The sequence below is a fragment of the Limulus polyphemus genome, unplaced genomic scaffold, assembly GCF_000517525.1.
Source record: "Limulus polyphemus unplaced genomic scaffold, Limulus_polyphemus-2.1.2 Scaffold4424, whole genome shotgun sequence".
Classification (NCBI taxonomy): Eukaryota; Metazoa; Arthropoda; class Merostomata; order Xiphosura; family Limulidae; genus Limulus; species Limulus polyphemus.
The window spans coordinates 9016-33511 of NW_013670034.1; the positions used below are offsets into that span (position 1 = coordinate 9016).

Sequence of the window (24496 nt, forward strand, 5' to 3'; positions counted from 1 at the left end):
CAAAGAACCAAACAAAAACAAACGAAACATCAAGGAATCCATCTTAATTGAACAAAACAACCCTACTCTAAACCAACACTCTGGGGGGTGACAAGATATCTCTTTTAAGTCTTGCAACAGTATCCGGTCATGTGACCTCTTTGTTCCATACTCTGTGTGTGTGTGTATATATATATATCTGTGTCAGTGTAAACTACTTGTACCTGATGATGACAAAACCTTGTCGAAACGTTGTACGTTTGCTGTTATGTTAAACTTATATTAAAGGTTTTCTTCGTTACCCATTCAAGCCGTCTCTAAGCATTATTTTAGTATAATATCCTATCTTGAATTTTAAATGGAAAAAGACAAATTACTATTGAACACGCAATAAAATATTGAATAGTGAGAACAATGATTTTTATTTTGTTCTGTTGTACACGTATCATGTTAAGTCTACATTACTTCTACTTTATTTTATATGTTACGTTTCAGTAAAACTAAAACATTTTATTTGAATAACTTCGATTGAGTTTACTTACTGGCGATAAGTGTGTTATATAATTCACACTTATATAATAAGTTTGAGGACTATTTTTTGTTTAGACAAGTATGATCTTTTGAGCGCTAGTATGATCATTCTCAATTATGTGAATTGATGTACACCTATATGAATGATTCTTGGTGAATCTCTAATTTGTATACACGGTTTACTCGTTGTATTTGATTTAAATACAAAAACTTTATTTTCATTTAGAACCTATGTACTTCAGGAAGCTCGCATTAGCGATGGAAATGCCTTACCTGTTTAAATAATTTTTTTAAATATCAAAACCCACTATAAAAACTCTAATTTATAAAGTAAAATAAAAAAAACACTTTATTTTTAATAGATTTTCATATTTTTTTTTCGAAGTAGGCTAAAATACGTACTTAAGAACCGAGCATGCGCTGTTTCAAACCTGTATCTTTTACTAAACTTTTGTGTGTGGAGGGCGCCATCTTACCGGAAAGTGGCTGCTGGTTCCATTGTATTGTAAGCACGTTTAAAATGTTAATATAATGTTACTTCTTGTATTCTGTATAAGGCAAAAAATCATCATTTGCATAGTTTTTGAGAATTAAGAAAAGAAGGACTGTTTGAAGAATAAATGTATTTTTATATCTCGTACTTCTCTTTATATTTTTCAGATGTCTAGTGCCGCAGACTCGGAGCCACACAACGCCACAGAACAAACCCTTAGCCCACCGGCGAAAAAGCGCAAGACTAACACTGTGAGCCACCCTAATTCAACTTCAGACAAAAGTGCTGTAAGTGTAAGTATTGTATGTAAAATAATCTAATCTAACCTTGTCTTCAATTGATTTGTAAGTGTAACTGTAAATAAAAAAAAAAATATCGAATTGGTGGTGTGTATTAACAATATAATAACATTTAAAGTTAAACTTACTGCATTTGTACAACTATTACTACTACTATTAGTATTAGTCCTAATGGGTGGTTTCAATGAAAATGAAACTTTTGTTTGAATGTTACAAGTTTAAAATTGTTGCTGTGGTTTATTAATAATATTTTTATTACTCCTGCTGATGTACTAGTATGTATTTCATATTTATGTTACAAAGTCGTGAGTTTAAATGCTTGGACATGTTTGAAGTTTACTAGGTTAATTTGAAATGTAATTTCTTAAAAGTTAAAATTGGCTATTGAACAAATTTGCATACATGCAAGAATGAATGTGTGGCATGCTATACTATAATGTCTGCATACCAGTCATTACACTCGTAATATTGGGTTTGTTTTACTATTATAGTCTGATCTTTGTTAGAGTTATATAGTTGCTTTCAGGTTTTAAACATTTTATGTAATCTTTAGGTCAAGAGTTCCATTTTTTCTTTCTTTTGGCAACTAATTTGTTAAGTTATTTTATTTTTACTCATTATCAGTGCATTATCTCATCCATTTATTACCTAGTTTTCTGTTAATTTTTCCTTGAGGCCTTTGCCCCCCCCCCTCAAGTTTTATATCATCTTTTTATGATGGTTTTCTTGTAAACTATGATATGTAAATAACTTATTTTCATTTTTGGGTTAATAAATTTTAATATAGTTAAAAATGCATTTTCTGCATAGTTTATTAGGAATAAAGCTAAAATGTTAAATTATATTTTTGTGATTGTTTTTGGTTCTGTCGTGTTTGGGTTTATGGTGTATAGTTATTGAGGTGTGTACTAAGTATTTGAATTTATTCTTACACTTTTTTTTTTTTTTCTCTATAACAGTATAAGTATTCAGTTAGATGAGATGCAAAGTACTTTTTTGTGTTGTATGTTTCTGGTAACTTATTTGGCACCATGTATTTTCTATGAAATTTATATCTGCTTTTGTTTTGTGGTTTTTAAAATGCTTTTACTGAGATTTTATCATATGCTTTCCAACAAGCTTTTTATTATCAATCTTCGTGGTATAAAATGTTTTTTTTTATTATGCTTACAAGTTTTTCTTAAGTTATGGGTTTTACTGATGTTAGAAAAATTTCTCTTGTTCATCTGTGAATTTAAAATTCCATATTCCCTTTACTATTCTTCCCCAGTGATACGTTTTTTTTCACAGAATTTTAAGTGATATAATTTTCTAACTATTCACTTATTTCTTTCATGTATAATGTTTTCTCTTGTTACTTACCTAAAGTGTAATAATCTGGGTTTTGGTATTTAAGTTTTCTTTTTCTAACATTTTGTAAATTTGTGCATTTTGAATTATTTTTGGTTTTTGATTTCGTGGTAGCAAAATGTTTTAAATTTTGTTCCATATCAGGAAGTTTTCCTTTTATCTTCTTGTTTTCAAAATTTACCCCCCTTTTTAAGTGTCTCAATTAGTTCTTTTTTTTTATATTGAATTATGTATTTTGGTGGTATTTTCATTTTTTTTGTACTTTATTAGTAGTATTCCATTGTGGAACTCTCTCTTAATTCAATAATTATTAGTCTACATATCATTTGGCTTAGTAAGTGGGATATGTACCTGCCATTAACCCTATCACGACTGGTAAAGGAACTTTATGGTGCTGTGTGAACATCTGTACACCACACTTAAAAAATTTAGGGAAAAAATAGTAATACTAAATCCATTTCAACAATTTTTAACTCAGAAATATTTTATTTCTTTTTTATATAATTTTGTAACATTTATTTAATGTAATTTCTAATGACAAATTAGAAGTTAAAACTTTCTGTGCAGCTGAGAGTAGACTTGCCTCTAAATAATACTCATTGATTTTTTTCATAATAATTCTGTCCATTTCAAAACATGGATTTTTATTTTTTAAGACAATACAATTAGCCAATTCTTGTTTCTCTTCTCATTTTCCTTTTTGTGAATATTTATTATTACATGCCTCTGTTTGCATCACATGCTGTGATGTTATAAAAGGTGGGAATAACTACTAGACTTTGAAAATAGTTATAGGGAGAATTTACCTACCATTGGATAGAGCAGATTATAAACTATTAATACAAAGCGAATAAGGTATTGTGTAAAGTGATCAGATGCAGCTCCTGCAGAGAACAACAGAATTTAATGTGTAGTTTAGAAGACTTAAGATTGAATCAGAGATCTGGGAATTTGTTTATAATTTCTTTAGGAGTTATTTTCATTCCTGAAAATGTTCTGGTGTTAAATTATATATTTTTTTGAAAGTTCTAAAGATTTCTTCTATAACAGGATATCAGCTAAGTAAGACTCATTAGGTTTAGATAGTGCAGTTGTGACAACAAAATAGAGACTCAAATCCATATTTGTTTAACATTATTGACAAGTTAGTCTTTTTCAAACAATGCCCAGGAATAAAAAAACTTAAAATTTATTTACAATAAGGTATACTAAATATAACCTGACATGATTTTGAAAGGATAACCTTCCAACACTAATAAATCTTTGTCAGTTTATATTGTGTATCCAAAAGTGGTGTCTACTGCAGTTGGTAAATGTTTCAAAAGAAATGTTAATGAAAGTCAGTGAAGGTGAAATTGACAAAATATATAAATTGGAACTTTCTGATTGTCAATAAAAAAAAAAAAGTGAATTCTAAGATGGTAGTATTCACAACAAAATTTGAAACATTTCCTGATATATAAAAGAAAAATTAAATCAAGTTACATAAAAAATTTTTATAAAGTATTTTGTAAACTTCATGCAATTTGCAGGGCTCAAAATAATGCAAGCACGCTTAACAAATTACTGGTTAGCATTGCAGTTTTGCTGTGAAAGGTTTAGAAAAATTTGATGGTGCACATTTTAGAAGGAAGATTCCAACTGTTGAGTATCAGTATACTTGTAATAATATAATTCACTTATTTTTAATACAGAAGGTAGTAATACGATTTTTTCACTTGTTGATTTTATGGTCTTTGTTTAAGCTGCATGGCTTTAGCAGGCTAAGTATTAGAAAATGGGGATAACTCGACTGCAGTTTCAACTCATTTGATTGGTTGCCAATGCAATTAGCACATTTTCTATTCAGCTAGACTTGCACCATCAGGTCTCTGCAGTGCAGTTTTTCTAGCATCATTCTTATAAAGCTGTGTCTTAAATGGTTGCTTATTGAAGGTAATAATTAAACAGAAATTATATAAACTTCAGATGTTTTCCACATTCCTCTTTATTTGTCCATGTTTCACACATTTTTGGCTTTTAATGCTTTTGTAACTTTTCACTTTAAAACTGTAATCCTAGTGTGTTGATAGTAGTAAGTTTATAAACTTAGACCAATTCTTTTGTCTCATAAAAAAAAATATTGCCGATATGTGGTACTGCCAATAAATAAAGGTTGATAATCTTCCTGGAATAAAAAGTGTTTGTATGGGTGTGTGCCACTTTTTTGTGTATAAAACTTAAGTAAAAATCCCTTGTTCATTAATATTTATCTTCATAGCCTTACTATAATATCCATATGGACAAACTGTATAATAGATTAAGATTAGGTAGACCTTGTTATGCTTAAAAATTGTTCTGAGCATTGTTAACCCCCCCCCCCCAAAAAAAAAGTTGAACTGGCAACAAACTATAGTAACAGCATTTACACGGTTGTAATGAAAATAATTGCTATATTAAAACACCTTCAAAAATAACTTTTTGAAGCTTAAAGATTGTGGTCTGCCTTCTTCCAAAATACAAGTCAAACCAAATTTTAACAGTTACTTTTTTAAGCAGTTTCGTCAAAAATATATACCAAATCTATATTAAGTTTTAAACAACAACGAAAAAAACCTGTCATTCGGCATGAGAGAATAATTTTCATTGTCAGTATTTTATACGAGTATTGAATATAGTTAACAATGTAAGGTAGTAACAAATGTTGTAAAGTAGAAGTTCTGTCAATGTAAAATAAGTGTTTGATAGTCTTAAGATAAGATGGAGGAGAGAATACTTAAGGATTTGGACTGTATCTGTCTAGGAAGTTTTAGACAATGTTTTGAGCTGCTTGTCCAGATATTCATCAGGTGGAGATATTGCTAGCAGCTCTAACTCATCCATAACTTAAATGCACTTAACTTAAAAAAAACATAAAAAACTTGTCAATTTGTATGAGCATTATCAAATACATGAATGCTTTAAATAAAATTTAGAATATGACAGCAAGATTATCTGAAGAAACAGTTGGAAATTGTAGTGAATAAAATATTTCATTAGTTTAAAAATCAAACATAAAAGTCAAAATTCTAAAACATAACAAGGTTACGAGATCAGTTCCAGTCAGTCTTAATGAAAACCCTGTTCACTATAAAATTAGTTACTGTATTTAGTTACTGTATTTGTAACAGCCTGTGATATCTTTATTTAAGTCTGAAGTCGAATTAACTGATAATTTAAATTTATTAGTTAAATTGTACTTTGGATTTAGTATTTAAATATATGCCGATATATTAGTCAATTTATGATATTTGCTAACAAGATTGATACACACACCATCTTTGTTTTTAACACAAATACGTCTTAATATACACACAACAATACAATTTATAGTAACAATTATTTAAATAGTTATTACAAACAATATAAAAAACCTTCTTTCTAGTTTGGAACTTCCTTGATATCTTATTGAGGGTTCACGACGAGCGAGTTAATTACGAGTTGATGTAAGTACGATTCACCGGGAAGCTAGTCAGCTTTGTCCTTGGTCACACACGCTAGGTTTTTCACAGTTGAAGTTAGGTAATATTTTCGTAAAAATACTAATGTCCAATGAGAATCCACTGAAGTTAGACGATTTGTAATGTTCGAACTTTGTAAATGCTCCTAGTCAAATATCTTAAGTTTTCCGATGGATATGCATTATAAAAATTACAGTTATATCTTTCAAAGTTAATAGCACACTGATTATAGTGAGCTAATAATAGATACTCTCTTTGACGCATTACATTGGTTATATTTATAGCCGTGTGGAGGCATTCTAGAAATTTCAGTCTTGCATAACAATACAGTTTAAGTATTTACGTATATACATATTTTGTTGATTCTTACTCTGCAGAATCTCATACAACTTTGAAGAATAGGCGGGAGTTTCACAATACATATCTAACACTACAAGCTATGCGTGTTTTTAAATATAAACTTAATCTAAACAACGTTCATATTAAAATAAATAATAAATTATTTACAACCTTTTTGTGCTTGTTATAGTTTTCATGCTATAACTTTTAAATTAAGTGTATGTTAATGACATTTGGCAGATTATCAGTAAACATTACATGCTTTCATATGCAAAATATCAGTTTTTTTATATTTTTTTTATTAAGTCTTAAGGTTTGTAAAGCAATGTTTTTCTCATGTCTTTTTTTTCTTTTTGCATGTTACCTATCCAAGGTGATTAAGAATACTTTTGTGTTTCATGACAGTTTTTAAATTAGGATTGCTTACATTCACAATTGCTGTTTATTCTACTAGAAAATCCTCTTTTGACATTTCACTTCTCCTTTGATGCTGCTACAGTGTTGCTCAACATGAACTTTTGCAAAATGTCTGTTATCATATAAAGAATTAACTTGTACATAACATCCATCTTAACACTACATGCATGGGATTGGTCCATTGGACTGAGCTCGTATTGAAGAATGAACGTGTACAATCATTCCAGATACACTTTGTGTATCTTCGAGAAATTTGGTAAGCTTTTAGTAAATATTATAAGTATGTTTGACATAAATTGAAGTTTTACAAAATATTTTTATTAAAGATTTGTCTGTGAATTTACAGAGTCAACATGATTTGATCTGACTAGTCTGAGTGCAAGGTGATTTTTTCTGTTAAGAATAGAAATACTTTTTGAACTCACAGTTTTCATATTTCATTTGCATAACCTCTAGAACCTTCTAAATGAATATGAAAAGTTTTTCTTCAGCAAAATTTTGTATATTGTCTTAAGTGATGTTTTTAATGTTGTAATTTAGATGTTTGCTAGAAAGTGCATTACATTAATATCAAGCTGGTCCTAGAATATTTGGGAATATAATAAATGAAATGCAAAATGTTTCGAACAAGGATTATACATACGAGTGAGCCAGTCAAATGGTCAAGTAAGCTTGCAGTGAAACAATGAAGCATCCAGAAGATGGAGTTATTTCTAGCCAGTAGAGCGAGTCACTTATTGTGTTTTTTTTGGTATCTGTGTTAGCTATTGCGCATATTGAGTTACTCTGTACAAGCAAGTTGATTTTTATTTTAGTATAGTGCAGATAGCATAGTTGTAAATTTAGGCCTATAAGCTACAAAGTGTAAAAGCCTGTAAAGGAAGATTTAAGAATAAATAATACTAAATCGTTAGTTATCTAGACTTGACGATGAATTATTTCCACCAGGTAATTTAAAAGAATGTGCCAATGAAAGAACAACGTGTACTACAAATTATATATTTTGTTATTTTCTATACCCTAAAAGTATTGTAGCAAAATAATCAATGTAGTGTGAAATTAGAAGTTGATAAATATGCAATAAATGTTTTTATTTTTTATTCTGGAATGACATTATGTTGTAAAAGACAAATATGCAGTATTTATTGTTTTCCAGCAGTGCTTAAGTGTGGTGAAAACAGTTTATTACAGTGGAACATTTACGTGTAAACAAAAGATTGAGTTACCAGAATGCACTATCAAATTACAATCATGCTGTGCACATCAAAATGCAACATCGTGTGCTATCATAAATAATTTTTTAATTTTTAGATTTCTTATCTAACCTAAGTTTTTAATTTTTACATTTTAGTTACTATTATAACAGTGAATAAAAAATAAATACACGTAAAAACAAGAAAGTTAGTACTTTTATGTGGGCTTTTGTACCTTTTCAACCGTTTACTCTTGAAGTCTTGACAAAACTTAACCCTACTTTTTGGAAAGGTTGTTGGTAGTGCATGAAGTTATTTTTGTTTCAGATATGCGACTTAGAAAACATAATATTAACACACACACACACACACACACAAACAATGTCCTAAAATTATTAGATTAGTAAATTAGATTCTTCTCTTTCTATTGACTATAAATAATCCAATAGCAAATGTCAAAATTATTGACATTTTTTGAAAGGTTGTAATTGGAAAGTGTTTAACCAATTTTACAATAGGGCACAATGCACTTACAATCAATCTATAAAAATTTTGAAAGCACAAAAATTTTGGTGAATTTAGTAACTAAGCCTACACCAATTTTTTATTCAAAAGGTTACCGTTACTCTTAAAATAATGGCAACAGCACCACCAGTGTGTAAAAATGGCATTGGGCAACTTCCTTTGGTAAAATTAGTAACTAAGCTTACACCAATTTTTATTATTTTAAGAGTAACAGCAACTTTTGAATGACAACAACATCACTAGTGTGTAAAAATGGCATTAGGCAACTTTCTTTGGTAAAATTAGTAACTAAGCTTACACCAATTTTTATTATTTTAAGAGTAACAGCAACTTTTGAATGACAGCAGCACCACCAGTGTGTAAAAATGGCACTAGGCAACTTCCTTTGACGTGGTTGTACAGAGGGTGACTTGCTATGTAATATTAATACTATCAACCCACTATGCTTAAGACATGAAAGTAAGAAATTGTATGGTGAGAGCAGGTTCTGTTCAATTATATTGAATTTTGAATGTGCTTTATGAAACTTGATAGCTACTGGAGATAAACATAATTTTATATTCTTTGTTCTATAACAAATGCTTTTTAATAAATTCTGAAATTTAGCAGGTAAATTTAATTTATTATTAGCCCTTAAGTACTTGTTTAATCTTTACAGGCCCGGTGTAGCCAGGCAGTTAGGGCGCTTGATTCGCAATCTGAGGGTTGCGAGTTCGAATCCCAGTCTCACCAAACATGCTAGACCTTTCAGCCATAGAAGCGCTATAATGTGATGGTCATTCACACTATTTGTTAGTAAAAGAGTAGCCCAAGAGTTAACGGTGGATGGTGATGATTAGCTACCTTCCCTATAGTCTCTCACTGCTAAATTAGGGAGGGCTAGTGCAGATAGCCCTTGTGTAGTTTTGTGTAAAATTCAACACAAGCCATATTAATCCTTATAAATGCTTAAGTTCCCCATACTAGCTCAAGCCATCGCAAATAGGTAAGAAAAAATTATTTTTTAAGAAACATTTAATTCTTCACTCCTTTAAAAGTCACCAGAGAAATACAAGTCTAAATAAACAATATCCAATAACTCGAGTACTTTTGAAGAATGATGCTGCCCTTTTCATCAGGAATACATATTGATGGGAGAGACCATACTTTTTGAAAGCCCTAATAAAGTTTTGTTTTTAAGACGTATATTACTGTACAGTGATACTTGGTGCTGTACCACCTTTAAAAGATGAAGATTAGTATAATAATTTCCTAAGATGAAACAATTAAGAAATTCTTGTTCTAGAAATAAATAAGGCTTTTAAGGAGTTGAAAAAAAATCTTGTGAAAAACCTAGTGCCTTATGTTTTGTTGAGGAAAGTATTTACAAGTTATCCCACTACCTTAAATTTATTAACATCTTATTTCTAAAGTTATTATTTCTTCCAGTTGTAGACTATTTGATTTTCTGGATGTTAAAAGAAAAGATTAAGAAGAATAACTGTCAAGTTTTTTAAATATTAATTACCTCAATAGATATAGAGAAGAAAGATTCTTGGTTGAGTATCTGGATAGATTTTCAGAAACATTTTAAATAGGAACCTAGTGATTAGTATTACAACTACCACATAGTTCTGAGGGGCTTATTTTTAAACTTAATTTTTTATACATTTCAGATTTACTTTGGGATGAATTTTTAGTTTTTGAAGAAACATTAATAAAAATTTAAATTTAAAATTTGAGTTTGTAAAACCATTACATCTCAAGCTGTAGCCCATCATGGGTCAGGTGTAACCCTGTTTCTATGTGAAACTATGGTCCATGTTTTTCATGAACAACATTAATAGTGACACATCTCAATATACAAGTGATGTTGAACTCCAGGGCCTATTGAACCAACTTAACTATTGGCATTAGAGGTAACAGGTTAATTCTGGATGTAGTACACTTGTTTGTTTTTTAAATTTAACAATAATTAATGAAATATTTGAAGCACTGTTGTATTTAAGTCCAGCCTTACTTCTGATTTTCTCAGCTTGATATTTTATGATGTGTTAGTATGATTATCTTAAAGGCAGAATAAATATATATTGAAATTGGAAGATATTTCTTCTGTAGCCATTATAAAAATCCAGTTACATACACTGAAAATTACTTACTATCCATCTGTGGGTATTTTCAAGATTTAGACTTTGCATCTGGTGTTTAACCGTTTTCAAAAGATTATGACCCTCAAGGCTTATAACACTGAAAATGAGGTTGTGATATTTTTGTGCAATTTTGCACTTCACAATAAACAAAAGCCTATTTCTTAATGCTGCTTTAAAAAGCCTCTAAAGACACTTTATAGAAATTTTAAAATTCCTCCAAAATGTGTATAAATTTGTTTATATTATCAGTTTGACAGTATGAATTTCTTACTGTCGGTAATCTGTTTAATACTTTTTTTTTCTGTTTATTTTACTTATTCTATTATTTGATCAGTTTTATGCTTTTTAACATAGGTGTGTAAATTCGTAAAATCTTCCCATGTTATCTCAAATACTAATTTTGTTGAGATTTGGTTCATGTAACCTTTTATGTTAGTGTTTATGTAACTTTAAATATTACATGTTAATCCTAATGTGTTAATCATCTATTATTTAACAGTGATTTTCTATGAAATTTGTTTCCAGCATAGGACCCCTCTTGCAGAAAAGGGTGTTTGCAGAACATATATGTAATATTTGTACTTTGATAAATGATGAAATGGAGAACAAAGGTTCTTATAGGAGGTTGTATTTTAATTAATCCTTTGCTTGAATGAATATTTTAGAGTATGAAATATTACCCCAGGTTTCAACGAATACACGAGTACCTTAAAAGTCACGATCGTTTTAGTCGTATGTGACACAGCAGATTAAAAATGATAAGTGAATATACTGTGACATAATACATAAATTAGATGCATTTTTCATAGGTCTACCTCTACCAGTCGTAAAAAGTGAACATAATATGATGGACTGAATCGCAACCATGACCACGTGAGGAATCGTATTGAAAAAAACCGCTGAAACTGCTTACAATTTACATAATCCAAGTCAGGGAAGCACAAAATAAATTCACTTAAAGTTTGACTTAAGATATTTTAAATTACTTCTTTTAATATTATTAATAAATTTAATTTTGACATTATATTCTAGGCACACCAATTTGTTTTTAAGTCTTAAGGAACTTGGGTCTACTTCTTTGCGCGAAGTCATAGCCTGTGTGCTTAGCTTGATGTACTTGCACTCGCCCAATTTCCCTTTAGATGACGTCACAGCGCGAAGACCAGTATACTGATATATTTCATAGACGAAAGGATACGATACGCTAAAGATTCAATTTCAGCTACACATTTTTTCAAGTCTAAGCACTTGGACAAGTTTATGCATAATTTCTTGTGCGCTTACTGAAGTAGATTACAGAAAATATATATGAGTAGAACTAAAAGTAATTCAAATCTGTACATATTTTGTATTTAGTAAGTCAGACTTTTAAAAATATAAACGAACAACTGGCATTTGATGGAAATATGGGATTGCTTTTAACTACTTAATGTCCTACAAACTTAATAGCTGGAAGACATTCAAAGAAACGTTCTTGTGTGGAGGGAGAAATCAGGATTTGGCTTCAGCCAATATGATTTGGAACGTATTTTCGGTTCCTTTGTGGAATTCGAGGCGATTATCCTGGCTTGTAAAAAATCCTGAAATCAGAAGTTACACGTTTGATTGTAATAGTATTGAAGTTGACAGTAACAGTGAATTATCTTTCTAATTAATATTTTTCAGGTTCTTAGTGTTTTTTTTTGCTGATGATGGAGTAAACATGATAGGAGACTGTGTTAAAACTATTTTTAGCCACCAGCTCTTCCCTCTTGAACTATTCCAAACCAGTACTGTTCCATAGCCTACTCTTCTGGGTCCTATAAATTTAGAAACTGTGTCATGAGAAATCATACTGCAAGCAATCTGAAATGATATATATATTCTACGTTTTGAGATACAGATAAATAAAATTAGAGTAAATACTTATTATTTTACAAAATCGATAGTAGATGGCAGCACCAGACAAGCTTGTTTTTTAGAAATATCAAAGTCGGCAAGCCCACGTATAACACGTATATCTATAAATATGACTCCTTTGTGTAGTTCCTTTATATGACATTGTTTTAACAGTAAATTTTTGCGGTCAGTATAGTAGAAGAGAAAAATAAAATGTGCTACGTAAAAGGCTCGGCACCCTGGCGATTAGACAAAGAAAGATCTTTCGTTAAGCCAATGATACATTATAGTCAGATCCGTTGAATTATTTTAACGAAGTTTAGCCAGTTTGCTGGAGTAACAGCGTTAATCCTTGTCCATACGCTACCTGATCAAATCGTTGAGGAGAAAGAACGAATTAACTTTCATTCTGCTTCTTTGTTAAATTGTATATTAGGCTATGTTTATTATGTGAATTTTAGCATTGAAATAAATTAGATTTGTAATTTCTGGGTATTCTGACCTTTGTTTACGTTAACAAAAATGTTAGTGCATATAATACATTTAGTTGTGAGATTGAGAAAGCTTTATACACATGTATATGATGTTGTACTCTTCGCTGAGCTATTAGAGACACCTAAATACATAAAACTTCACCATCATTAAAAAATGTAAGATATAATGTGGACCTGCTACTGGAACTTGTACTCTTGTACCCGCTCCTAGTGGCTCAGCGGTACGTCTGAGGGTTTCTAACGCTAAGAATCGGGTTTTGATACCTGTGGTGGGCAGAACACACAGTCCATTATGTAGCATTGGAATTAACATCAATCATAATCAAGTACAGCGTGCTTCTAGCACATAAGATGTGATACAGTTTGTCGTTAAAAAGTTTTAAATCTGGAACAACCCAGAAGACATCAATGTTTTTAAGTTCTACAGTTACTTTGCAGATTTGAAAGTAACATGGAGTCAGGCTAGAACAACCGTTTCGGTACGTTTGTAGGCAGTGATTTGTTAGGAAACGAGTATGGTAAACGTGAAAGTGTTATTTCTTGATAACGACGAATGGATTAGTTTTTAAAACTTTATCCCTTTAATGACCTTACTTGTATGTCTCCTTCCCCACACAAATATTAAAATTGTAATGAAACACATACGTACAAGGTTGCACATAGCTTTGGGAAGAAGAAAAAAGTCGAGAAGCTTTAGAGTAAAAAAAAAGTAAATATAATAAGGCGAGGTGGATGTTAGTTACCCATGATAGATGAAGAAGAAAAAAGTCGAGAAGCTTTATAGTAAAAAAAAAAAGTAAATATAATAAGGCGAGGTGGATGTTAGTTACCCATGATAGATTAGTTTTGTATTCTGGTTTTAAAGTAGTATCTAGGTTCGGATTAAAAGTTTAAATCTGGTTACTGACACTTATTGGAGAAATGCTCCTTTATTTTAGTTATTAGTATTTATCTAAACCTTATTTCGTACGAAATTTGGACTTCAACACGATCGTTGGGGATTTTCAAAGTTAATCGATCTTTATATAAAGTTGTTTTAACAATAAAATGTTTTTGTGATGGTGGGCGGGGGCGGATAAAATAGTATTTTGTTTGTATACCCATACCTTTATACTTAAAAAAAACATCAAAAACCATTTTTCTAATAAAGTAGAAGGGTGATTTTTTTTTTCCTCTTACACACCATAACGTTATACTTTTTGGGTTTCCATCTAGGCTTAGCGTTCAGTTTGATTTTCTCTCTTTCTTCCACATAAGTATAAAATGAGACATACTAACCAGACTTCCACAATAAAACCATATAAACTGCTTATGGCGTTACTTGTGTAGTTAATGTGAGTCAAACTTCCTATGCCAGGGAAAAAGCCGGGAGGATATGCAGTTATTAAAAAGTGGGAGCATTTGTAATGTACACGTAAGAGAATGGTGACGTCACTGGTGTCTCCGCTAAACACGTATGCAAGGATAACATTGTGTGATAAAACAGGTTATCATTGAAACCGTTGCAAGATTTCCGTGAATGCGATATCTTGGTATGAAAGCAATAATTATCAAGGTAGTCGATGTGACTCGTGAGTTTACGCTTATCCTGACGTTGTACATCGCAATAAGACTTGTATTAAACAAGTAAATATGGTTTTACAGCACTTTTACATCTTCCTTACAAGAGCATGAATGTACGCATGCCTGTTAAAGGTAGCAGCCTTTAACAATTCAGCTGCAACTGAAATATCAGAAAAGAACCTTGTGGCTATTCTCTAAGCCTTTTATCGTACGTAAGAGGTGAGTGAAATGAAAATGGTTTGTAGCCTTAGTTTATGTTGATATAAAAGTACAAAGACTTGATTGAAATCGTAATATTGTCGGAAAAGAAAATATGCGCTCAACTTTTAAACCAAACGATTTTTATTGGGACTTTTATTACGGTTATTTGGCCGAAACGTTGCTTTATTGCAACAGTACTTCTTTAAGTACAAGAATTCTAATCGCAGACACCAAAATCTACAAGATCATTTGTCTTAGGCCTAATATTATTTGAACATATATTAAGTATGGCCTATATTCGACAAAGAGACAAATTAACATTATAACTTGTGTACGTTTTTTGCTGTAGTTTAGTTAGGGCCTAACTTTACCAACTATCAATGAGTAAAGCTATAATGTTATTCTATTACCTAATGTTAACCATTTTAACAACTTTAAGCTTTTAATATGTTGTACAAAATGTCTAGTAAAATATATTTATATCAGTTTTTGAAATGAAGTGCGCGCGCATTTTCAAGACAAATAAAAACTAAATATAATTATAATAGAAGATTCGACTTTGGTGCCCATCTGAACAAGACGTGATTTTGGGCTATTCGTGTGTGTGCCAAAATTTTAAGAATAAATCTACTTGTATATTTAGCTAAATATTCACAATAACTGTGTGTCAGGATAAATCATACGCATGTTGTGATATAGTGTCGTCTCCACGGCCCCAAATTTATGTCATAGTTAATTATTTTTGCAAGGTCTTTGCATTTATGTTTTAAATTCCAGTAATACTTCGTTCATTTGCACACTTGTATTGTGGAAGTAAATATATAGCTTTGATATTCAAATTGGTTTGTCGCTCAATTTACAGCCAGAACACCATGTACAGGGTTCTCATAGGTCCCTGAAAAAATAAAAGTACGAACATTTAAAAAATAAAAATTCCCAGACTTTGAAAATCTCGTAAAAATAGTGCTCATGGAAGCTATGAAAAATGCTTAAGTTATTGGCAGTTTGGTGCTTGGCTCTTTTCGCCTGCTTAGATCTATAAAAGAATACATAATTTATTTTAATAAAAACGTGAACATTTTGAAGCTACAAATTTTTACCTTTTATTTTCTAGATAAAGCTCAAAAATGTGCGAGTGGACACTGTAGTTAAATGTGTGCTCGTGCGTGATATGTAACTTTGCAAAACAGTTAACACAATTATTGGACAATTTGAAGCATTTGTTTCTTTGATTCACTGATACCAAAACAATACATCTAGAATGATATGCACTTGGTTACGAAGGGATATCTGAAAGGAAAATAAGATATTCGACCTGAAGTCGGTTGTCTCGGTAGTTGAACTTCTGAAAGATATGAAATATAGCTCGACAAAAGATTAAACTTTCGAGGAAAACCAAAATATTAACTTTTGAAAGTAGTTTAGCTAGCAACCTTTCAAAAACTTATCAGCTGTAGCTAGTGAAAAATGAATAAAAAAGTAAACCCTCTAAACATCACAAACCCATCTCGCCCCCTCACAATAACAGTCGAATTACTTACGTATTAAGGGGTTTGAAAGAAGAGGCTCATACGTATCATATTTATTGTAATCCTATCCTATTTCGCAACGGTGTTATAATTGCTTAAACGTTTCTTTCTCTTGTGTCTAGTGTTATCTAAAGACAAGACCCACGGGTGACGGGTTTTGCTAATAACGTTATTAAAATCTTCTCTATATTTCACTCTCCCCAACCCCCAGTCTTTTTAATTTTTTCAAATTTAGTCGATGATTGGTCACTCCACAAAATGTTTAAATTTTGCCAAAACACAACGCTTCCATTAATTATAATGATTTGAAACAAATCCGTTAAAGATATTAAAATTAGAGTTCAATCACGAGAATGGAAGAGAAACAATCACAATAATAAAACGACATATCAAATTTAGAATTTATTTTTCATAACTACAACACAAAGTACAAATAATTCAATATTACCTGAGTAATAAACAAAATTCAGGACATTCCGTAATGAATGTACTGGATTCAAGTGTGTCTAAATCATTTCATGAATTTATGTTCTTAGGCTGGTTACTTCTTTTACGTTGTTTGTTGATCGGGTGAGTCAAAATATTCGGTTCTTATGATTCATTATAAGTCGTTCAAAAAGAACACATATTTGTCTGTACGTGCATAATTCAATACGGTTGGAACCTCGAGTGCCCGTTTCAAACTTCAGTGTTGTAACCCGACATAGATATATAAACTACGATAGTCATGTGCATTTTTCATCGTGATTTGGCTCTCCGATGCGCGATATTGCGAGAGAGAAAGAGGCCTAGGCAAACATACATACAGTACGTTGTAACCTGTGTTTTAAGAACTTTGGCAACATGGAGGAGGCGACGAAAGACAGAGTTCATTAAGAACAAAAGAACCATTGAATCATTTAGCATGTTAAGTGCTATGCCTAATATTGGATCCGTTGCCAACACCATTGCTGTAACCAGGCTTACCGAAGAAGATAATAAAGCACCCGGTATGTGTGGTAGTACTAGTAGTGAACCTAGGCCTACATGTGAATAATTTACTATTATGGCCAAACAAATCCAATATCCTTTTCTACACTGGATATTAAGTGTAGTTTGTTTTTGTGATATATATTAGTTTTTGCATGTTTAAGCTTAAAAAAGAATATGGCCATGAAAGTTTCAGCTCTGATAAAGTATATTTTGCATTTAACTTTTCCAACTGAGAAAGTTTGTCTTTTTGAATTTTTGTAGGTTGATGCAAGAATATTTTTTCTTTTTTTGCTATAATTGATAAACATAAGATATTCACTTTATTCTATGAAAGACTAAAATTGTACAAACTAGTTACAGACAGTCAACTGTGTATAAAAGGAACACCTGCTTTGCTATAAATCTACCAAAATTGTGAAAGTTTGGAGAAATACGTTTTATGTACAAATGTCTTTCAGCTTGTAGTTAATCCTGATTTTGTTTAACATTGCAAAATTAGAGTACTTGCAGTGGAACTTAAGATATCACTTTTAAATCTTCCAAGAATAGTCTTATCTTGATATTGATGTATCTAATTCACTCATTTATCAAATAATGCATAAATTGTTACCCCTCTTTGCTGTCACTTTTATGCCTCTCACAATGACAGTTAGAACTAAAAATTTAGTTTAATTTAAAATTACTTATAATTATAAACTAAATGTTCATTACCTCTTGTGGAGCTTGTACTGGTATTCAAACTCCCTTTCTTCACATGTATATAACATCTGTTCAGAAAATGGTTTTAGAAAGGATTCTTTTGAGAGTGGTGATTTAAATGACTGTAAAAATGTCTGGAAAGTATAGTTTCATTTGTGTGTGTCTGTGTGTTGATTTGGCCTATGTTGCCTTTGTATTTCTGATTTGTAGTCCTGCAACTTTTTACGAGTCTTGTTAAAGTTTTTGGAACATGCATGGAATTTCATGTAATGGAAATTGTGTGAACCCTGCTTATAAATTTCAATATCTAGAAATTGTATGAACAGCTAATTTTAGATGTACATTTATGGGGAACCTTTGATGTGAACTTGCAAATAGACCAGTTGATTTTGTATCTATTTTAATAGTGTAGCTTTCAACTGTTCTGATATAGTTACTTCATGCATTCTGTTATAACTTCCAAGTTGTAACACACACACATTAGTGGAATTAAATATGCATGCACAAGGGATAATGGGAATATATTTTCAGAGTGTGCAGGTTTTGCAAGCTGGGAATGCCTGTTACACAATGCCTAGAGGTGTCTCCTTTGTATGTAAGCTCACAGATCTGTCAGGTGGGTCAGTTTTCTTGCAGAGATATTTGTGAACAGTTTCACTCAAAGGTTGCATACCATTTAAGTTTCTGTAGTAACAAATGTGGCTCAGATGTATGTACCTTTCATCATGGCAGACATATTTGAGGTCCATGTTGCCCAAGGGCCTTGCTTAATCACATCCAAAAAATGAGGAGACAAGATCTGTGTAAGCTGCATCACTATTAGGACACCCACTTACGTATGTCGTAGTTTGCAACAATTTAACAAGTGTCATCAGATGTTAGACAAGGCAATCCCCAAGGAGGACTCATCACCCATCAAGTTGTGTCGGGTCTACTGGCCTACCTCAGCAAAGTATATGGAATGTGAAGCTCAAGACACTAAAATTGTTTACATACAAAATTGGAAGACTGGAGGAACAGATTCTTGTCAATCCAGTGAAGGGTTTAAACTTTTCTTTAAATTTGTTGTATTTGTACAAGTGGATGAAAATTGACTTGATAACATTTTATGCAGTGATTAAGACCACTTCTATCTCCACAGCTAAGTGTACACTCACAACTGTATTATGTTTTTGTTGAAAGGCCCATTCATGACTTAAAGGTGAATGAATGTTTTGGGTTTACCAACATTGTTATGCCTTATGCTTTGAGGACCCCTAGGTTGTATTTTATGAACTGGTACAGTCACTGGTGCATGTTATCATATCATGCTGGCTACTATGGTGTAACCCACCTTGCATGAGTGGGGCATTCAGTATGATGCTGTTCATGCAAGGTAGTGCACTGCTATGTTATCAACTCCATGAAGAACCAGCTGTGTAATGCTTGCCTATCACAGTCAGCTGAGGATCTACGGTTCTGAGAACTACCTGTAAGCTTTGGTGTAGTATGACTGTCACCAGATTACTGTTGATCACTATTCAGTTGTGTACACTGTGTGTGTGTGTGTGTACCATGTATTGTCACATCTGAAAGCTGTTATTATTAACTTGTTGAGTATGGCAGCAGACATTGTGAATACTTATTGTAAATTAAGCCAGTTCAGCAAAATGTTTAACATAGTGTTTTTTAATATCTTGTTGGTTACTCCATTGTTTCACGTTTTGTATAAAGTTGCGCATTAATTTCAGGAAAAAGCTATTTGAAAAGTTGACATGGTCATTTGAGTTTGATATTACAATGTATAAGTGGTGTTCCAGGTGTAAAAATCTACAAACTCTGGGAATACATTCTCAGTAATGCTTTGTGTCTATGCACGTTTAATTCTGATAGGTATGTTATGATTTGGGACTTATAAACAATAGAATGCAGGAGGTAGCAGATATAGTCTCCTTGTATTTACATCCTAATATGGGATGCTCAAATCAATGTTTCTCAACAACTGATCTATGGATTGGCACAGGTCTATCACAACTGTCTTGATCTGTGGGACTTCAGAAACAAGAATAAAAAATGAACAAATACTCGTATCTAAATTGTAATAGTTTTTCATTGTACTTGTACTAGAATGGTCTGGAACAGTTTAACCCTTTTGTGACGTGCTCGGTATAATATACACGAGCTAAGTATTTATACCGTAACTTTTAATGCAGTAAGTGATAGACTTTTAGTAAAGATTGCAAGTCTTTCGTACACAAAAAATCAGATTTTTTAATGAAGTATTTTTATTGTAGATTTGTTTGTGAAAATATCAAGTGTTTCATTACCAGTCCAAGTGTGAAGTGATTTTCATGTTATAATTAAAAAAAATTGTTTGTCCCCAAAATCTCAAATGTTAGTTGTGTAATCTCTAAAACCTCTTAAATACATTTCAAATGCTTGTTTTCAGTAAAACTTTATTTATTTTTTCTGTTATTTTGTCTACCCTAACTCTATGGATCTGTCAAATTGACCAGCCTCATAACCACCATAAAAAATTATGAAATAAATTTAAATCATGCTTTTTGCATTCTAGAATGATTACAAATTATAACTCAAACGCAAATGTTTAATCTAAATAGCTTAAATCTCATAACATTATACATTAGTACTTTTATTGTATTGACTTTACAGCCATGCCTGGTTAACAATACAGAAGTTACAAAGATGCAGATCACGTGAACTCGTGATACAGTATCCAATAATACAAAACTGACCTTTAGTCTTTACAAAGTGACCTGTCTTGGCTGTTTATTAGTGGACTAGTATTTTGTAAAATAGTCACATTTCAGTTTCAGATATACATTAATACTATTTACAAATATGTTTTTAAACTTACTTTTCATAAAACATAGAATAGTAAATATAGAAGTAAAGCAAACAATTATCTCTTCAAGTTAGACCTTTGTACTCGTTTGATGCTTGTCATAGGTTGCTAAGCCTTATGAAATTTCCCACGTGGAGGATGCAAAAATAATTTTTCTTTGTTTTATATACACATTTTAAGTAACGAAAAAAAAATTGTAAATTACTATATTAATACCATAGAATTCCACTATAATTTATCAAGCATGGTAACTGAGCTGTATTTGGGTAAAAAAGAAAAGAAAAAAGAAATATCAAGCTTACTAAAGACTTACCTTATCGTTTGAAATCTTGTGTGAAAAGAACGAGATAAACACAAATACACATAAAAATGGCTGAGAAAACCACTAGGGGTCCTTCTGAGCTTTCGATTGGTTATTCATGTCATATATATAGCAAATAGAAAAGATAAGAGGTTCTTATTTTATATTCTAGCTTGTAAATGTTGGTATTTGAGTTCCTAATTTGTACAGAGCTATAGATTTTGTATTTTGACATCACAAACATCTAATTTGTATCACTGCTGCATTCGATATACCACACGACGCACAAAAATCGATGTTTAGCTGCATTTTTTTTAATATTGACTTTTAAATTAGGAAATAAACTAACATATAATACTAAAATTTGAATTCTAATCTACAGTCTGATACCAAACTTATTGACATAAATTCATAAAATAGTAGTTCAATAAAATTTTGAATGCAAGTCAATGAACTCTGACATGGTCTTTGACACGTGACCCGTCGTGTTAGGGTTAAAGAGGCAAGGTGTAGACCCTGGTGCAGAAAATATTAAGAAATGCTGGGGACTAACCATTGTTGTTGGACAGCATTTAAACAAATTTTATGCTATTGCATAACTTGTGGTATTTGTTTACAGTATTGGTAAAGCTGAAAGTTTAGCAATGGCGTGATTCAGCAATCTTTAGCGATACAAATAGGTTACATAACTTACAGTAGGTTTCCCTTACTGTTGAACTCCTTTTTTAACATTGTTTTACTTTTAAGCATTCTCTTGATTTATTGTGTTGCTTTGATTTTCACTAATAATGATAAACTGAGCACCTCGTTACTTAAACAGGATTTTAAATCTGTTCTGGACAGCCCCAGAGTATTTTAGTTACCTTTGTGCATGTATTACTACCAATTTTTTTTTTTCTTGCTTGATCAATTTTTGTGGTTTTTCTTAGCTGTAATTCAACCTAAAAGCTCACAACTAAGAATTAGTGAATTTTGTAAATCATAAGTTTATCATTCTGGTACATGTTTTCACTCTTCTTTTATTTATACCTTCCCAATATCATGGTGATTTTTAACTTTAACAACCTTCTTTTTTACTATAATTAACCCTTCACATCTGGGCATGGCTCTTTTACAATGTCACAGCATTTAACAGCATTACATTGTAAGTTTAAATAAACAACTTTATTATCAACAAACTTTGCATTATAATGTTTATAATTCAAATTTGTATATTATCTGAATTTTAACTTCTTAATTTCAAGAAGAAACATTTACCAAGTTCTCAATCTTTATTAATTATAATGTTGTGTGACCTGCCTGACTTCCTGTTTCTCCACTTCACAATTTTCTAACATCAGAAATAGATGGCTGCAGTTTCGAACAATTATAAACTGAAACTAGACATAATTAGAAGCAAAAATTTGAACCTTGTGACTTCCTGATTTACCTGAGATATCAATTAATTTGTCAAAGTCACCAGGGATGCCCCTTACCCTTTCTCTCTGGCTTTTTAAATTGTTTGCTAATCACTTTTTCATGACTGTTGGACATGTTTATAAGGTATAGAAAGTGTAGATTATCCTCTACACAAGTTTTTGTTCATCTCTGATAATCACTTTTACATGACTGAACATGTTTATAACCAGTAGAAAGTGTAGATAATTCTCTACACAAGTCTTTGTTCAGTATTGGTGCTGAAAACTATTATTTGAGAGAAGTGGAATTTTTTGACCAATTTATAGCTGAGTTATAAAGCCAGATAAATTATTTTAATTTGAAACATTTTATTCTAATGACTGATATATTGTATTTTAAGATGCCTATTTGAAAGCTACATTAATTCTGTTTTAGACACCCAAATTTGTGAGACTCGAGGCTTAGCAAAAAATCTCTTGGATGTTTACTTGAGTGCAGATAGTGCATACTACAGATCTTTTCTGAATATTTTTTTAATTGTGTGTGTATTTAAGAAAAATAACTCAGGTGTGAAAAAGAAAAACTTACTCATAATGTCTAAAATTCCTGTTGCTCCAGCCAAATTTGGTGTGCTTGTTTACATTAGCAGTGCCAGAAACAGCTAATTACTCCCATGGTGATTTATTGCTTTGTTGATATGAAGATTACTGCCCTAGTGGGTATAAAGTACTAAAAGAAAACATTGTATAAAGGTTAACAGTTGAGTTAAGATAAGTAACTTAAAGCTTTCTGAACAACCTGCAAGTCAGTTTAGAACAAAGATTGGTATTACTAGGTGTATTTCTTCAAATGTACAATGATGATTTCTCTACAGACCTGAGAATTAAGTATACTGTTAGTCTTAGAGTGGAGAAAATAAAAGAAAATAAATAACTTTACTAAAAACACAAACAAACAACACTCTTCATGTAGCAGGTCCTAGAGGCTATGCAATTGAAATTTAAACACTGTTAAATAAATAAATTATTTTTATTCTTAGTGTGAAAATTATCATTCACTTGGACTGACAGCAAGAATGAAAAGAGGCTTAATTTATATTTATTTCCTAATTTTTTATGGTGGTTGCGAGATGGGTAAAATATATCGAACCTGTACAGAGATTAATTACTAAAAATAACAGATAATATATAGGCTTTTTCTTAAGAAACAATTGATAACTATCTGGGCATTATAAAGATTTTGCACGTGAAATTTGCAACATTTTCTGATGCATAAAAGTATTTTTGATCTTAAAATGAATATTACTTTCTGTGATAGATAGGCAAGATGTGAAAAGAAAAAAAACATGAGAAAAACATTGCTTAACAAACCTTAAGACGTAATAAAAAAAAAATTAGATATTTTGCGTATAAAAGCATTGTAATGTTTACTGATAATCTGCCAAAATTTTGTTAACATTCGTTTATTAATTTAAAGGTTATAGCATGAAAACTATAACAAGCACAAAATAGTTACGAGGTCGTGCTAAAAGAATTAAGCCTGTGAGGTAAACTTTGTCAGGTTTTGTCCATATGATATTTAATTTTAATAAAGTCAAAAATCAAATGACACTCATAGAAATTGTGAAAAAGTGTCATATTGTTTAATACTATCAAAATATAGTAAACTACTACTAACACATTTTGTTTTCAAATATCGACATTCTTTAGTCTTCAAGTGATATAAAACTAAATCTATATTTTCTGTTTGCTGTGTATGAAGAAGTATCTAGAATAGTTAAAGCATTGTAAATTTTACATAAACTTCACTCTCTGCTTCTATACTAATACATGTTAATTGTGGTTTTGAATCACATTTTGATTAAAATAAGTTTTATTATTTA

At 31.1% G+C, this 24496-nt stretch overlaps 1 protein-coding gene across 1 annotated transcript in view; it reads left to right on the forward strand.

Annotated features, from left to right (window-relative positions):
- The first annotated feature begins 951 nt into the window (after positions 1-951).
- Positions 952-24496, forward strand: part of LOC106471128 (ubiquitin-like modifier-activating enzyme 1) — a 79645-nt gene continuing 56100 nt past the window's right edge. The window contains exons 1-2 of the mRNA XM_013931716.2: positions 952-1015; positions 1171-1296. Of these exons, the coding sequence (XP_013787170.1) occupies positions 1171-1296 (126 nt within the window). The 5' untranslated portion in view covers positions 952-1015. The remainder of the gene's footprint in view (positions 1016-1170; positions 1297-24496) is intronic.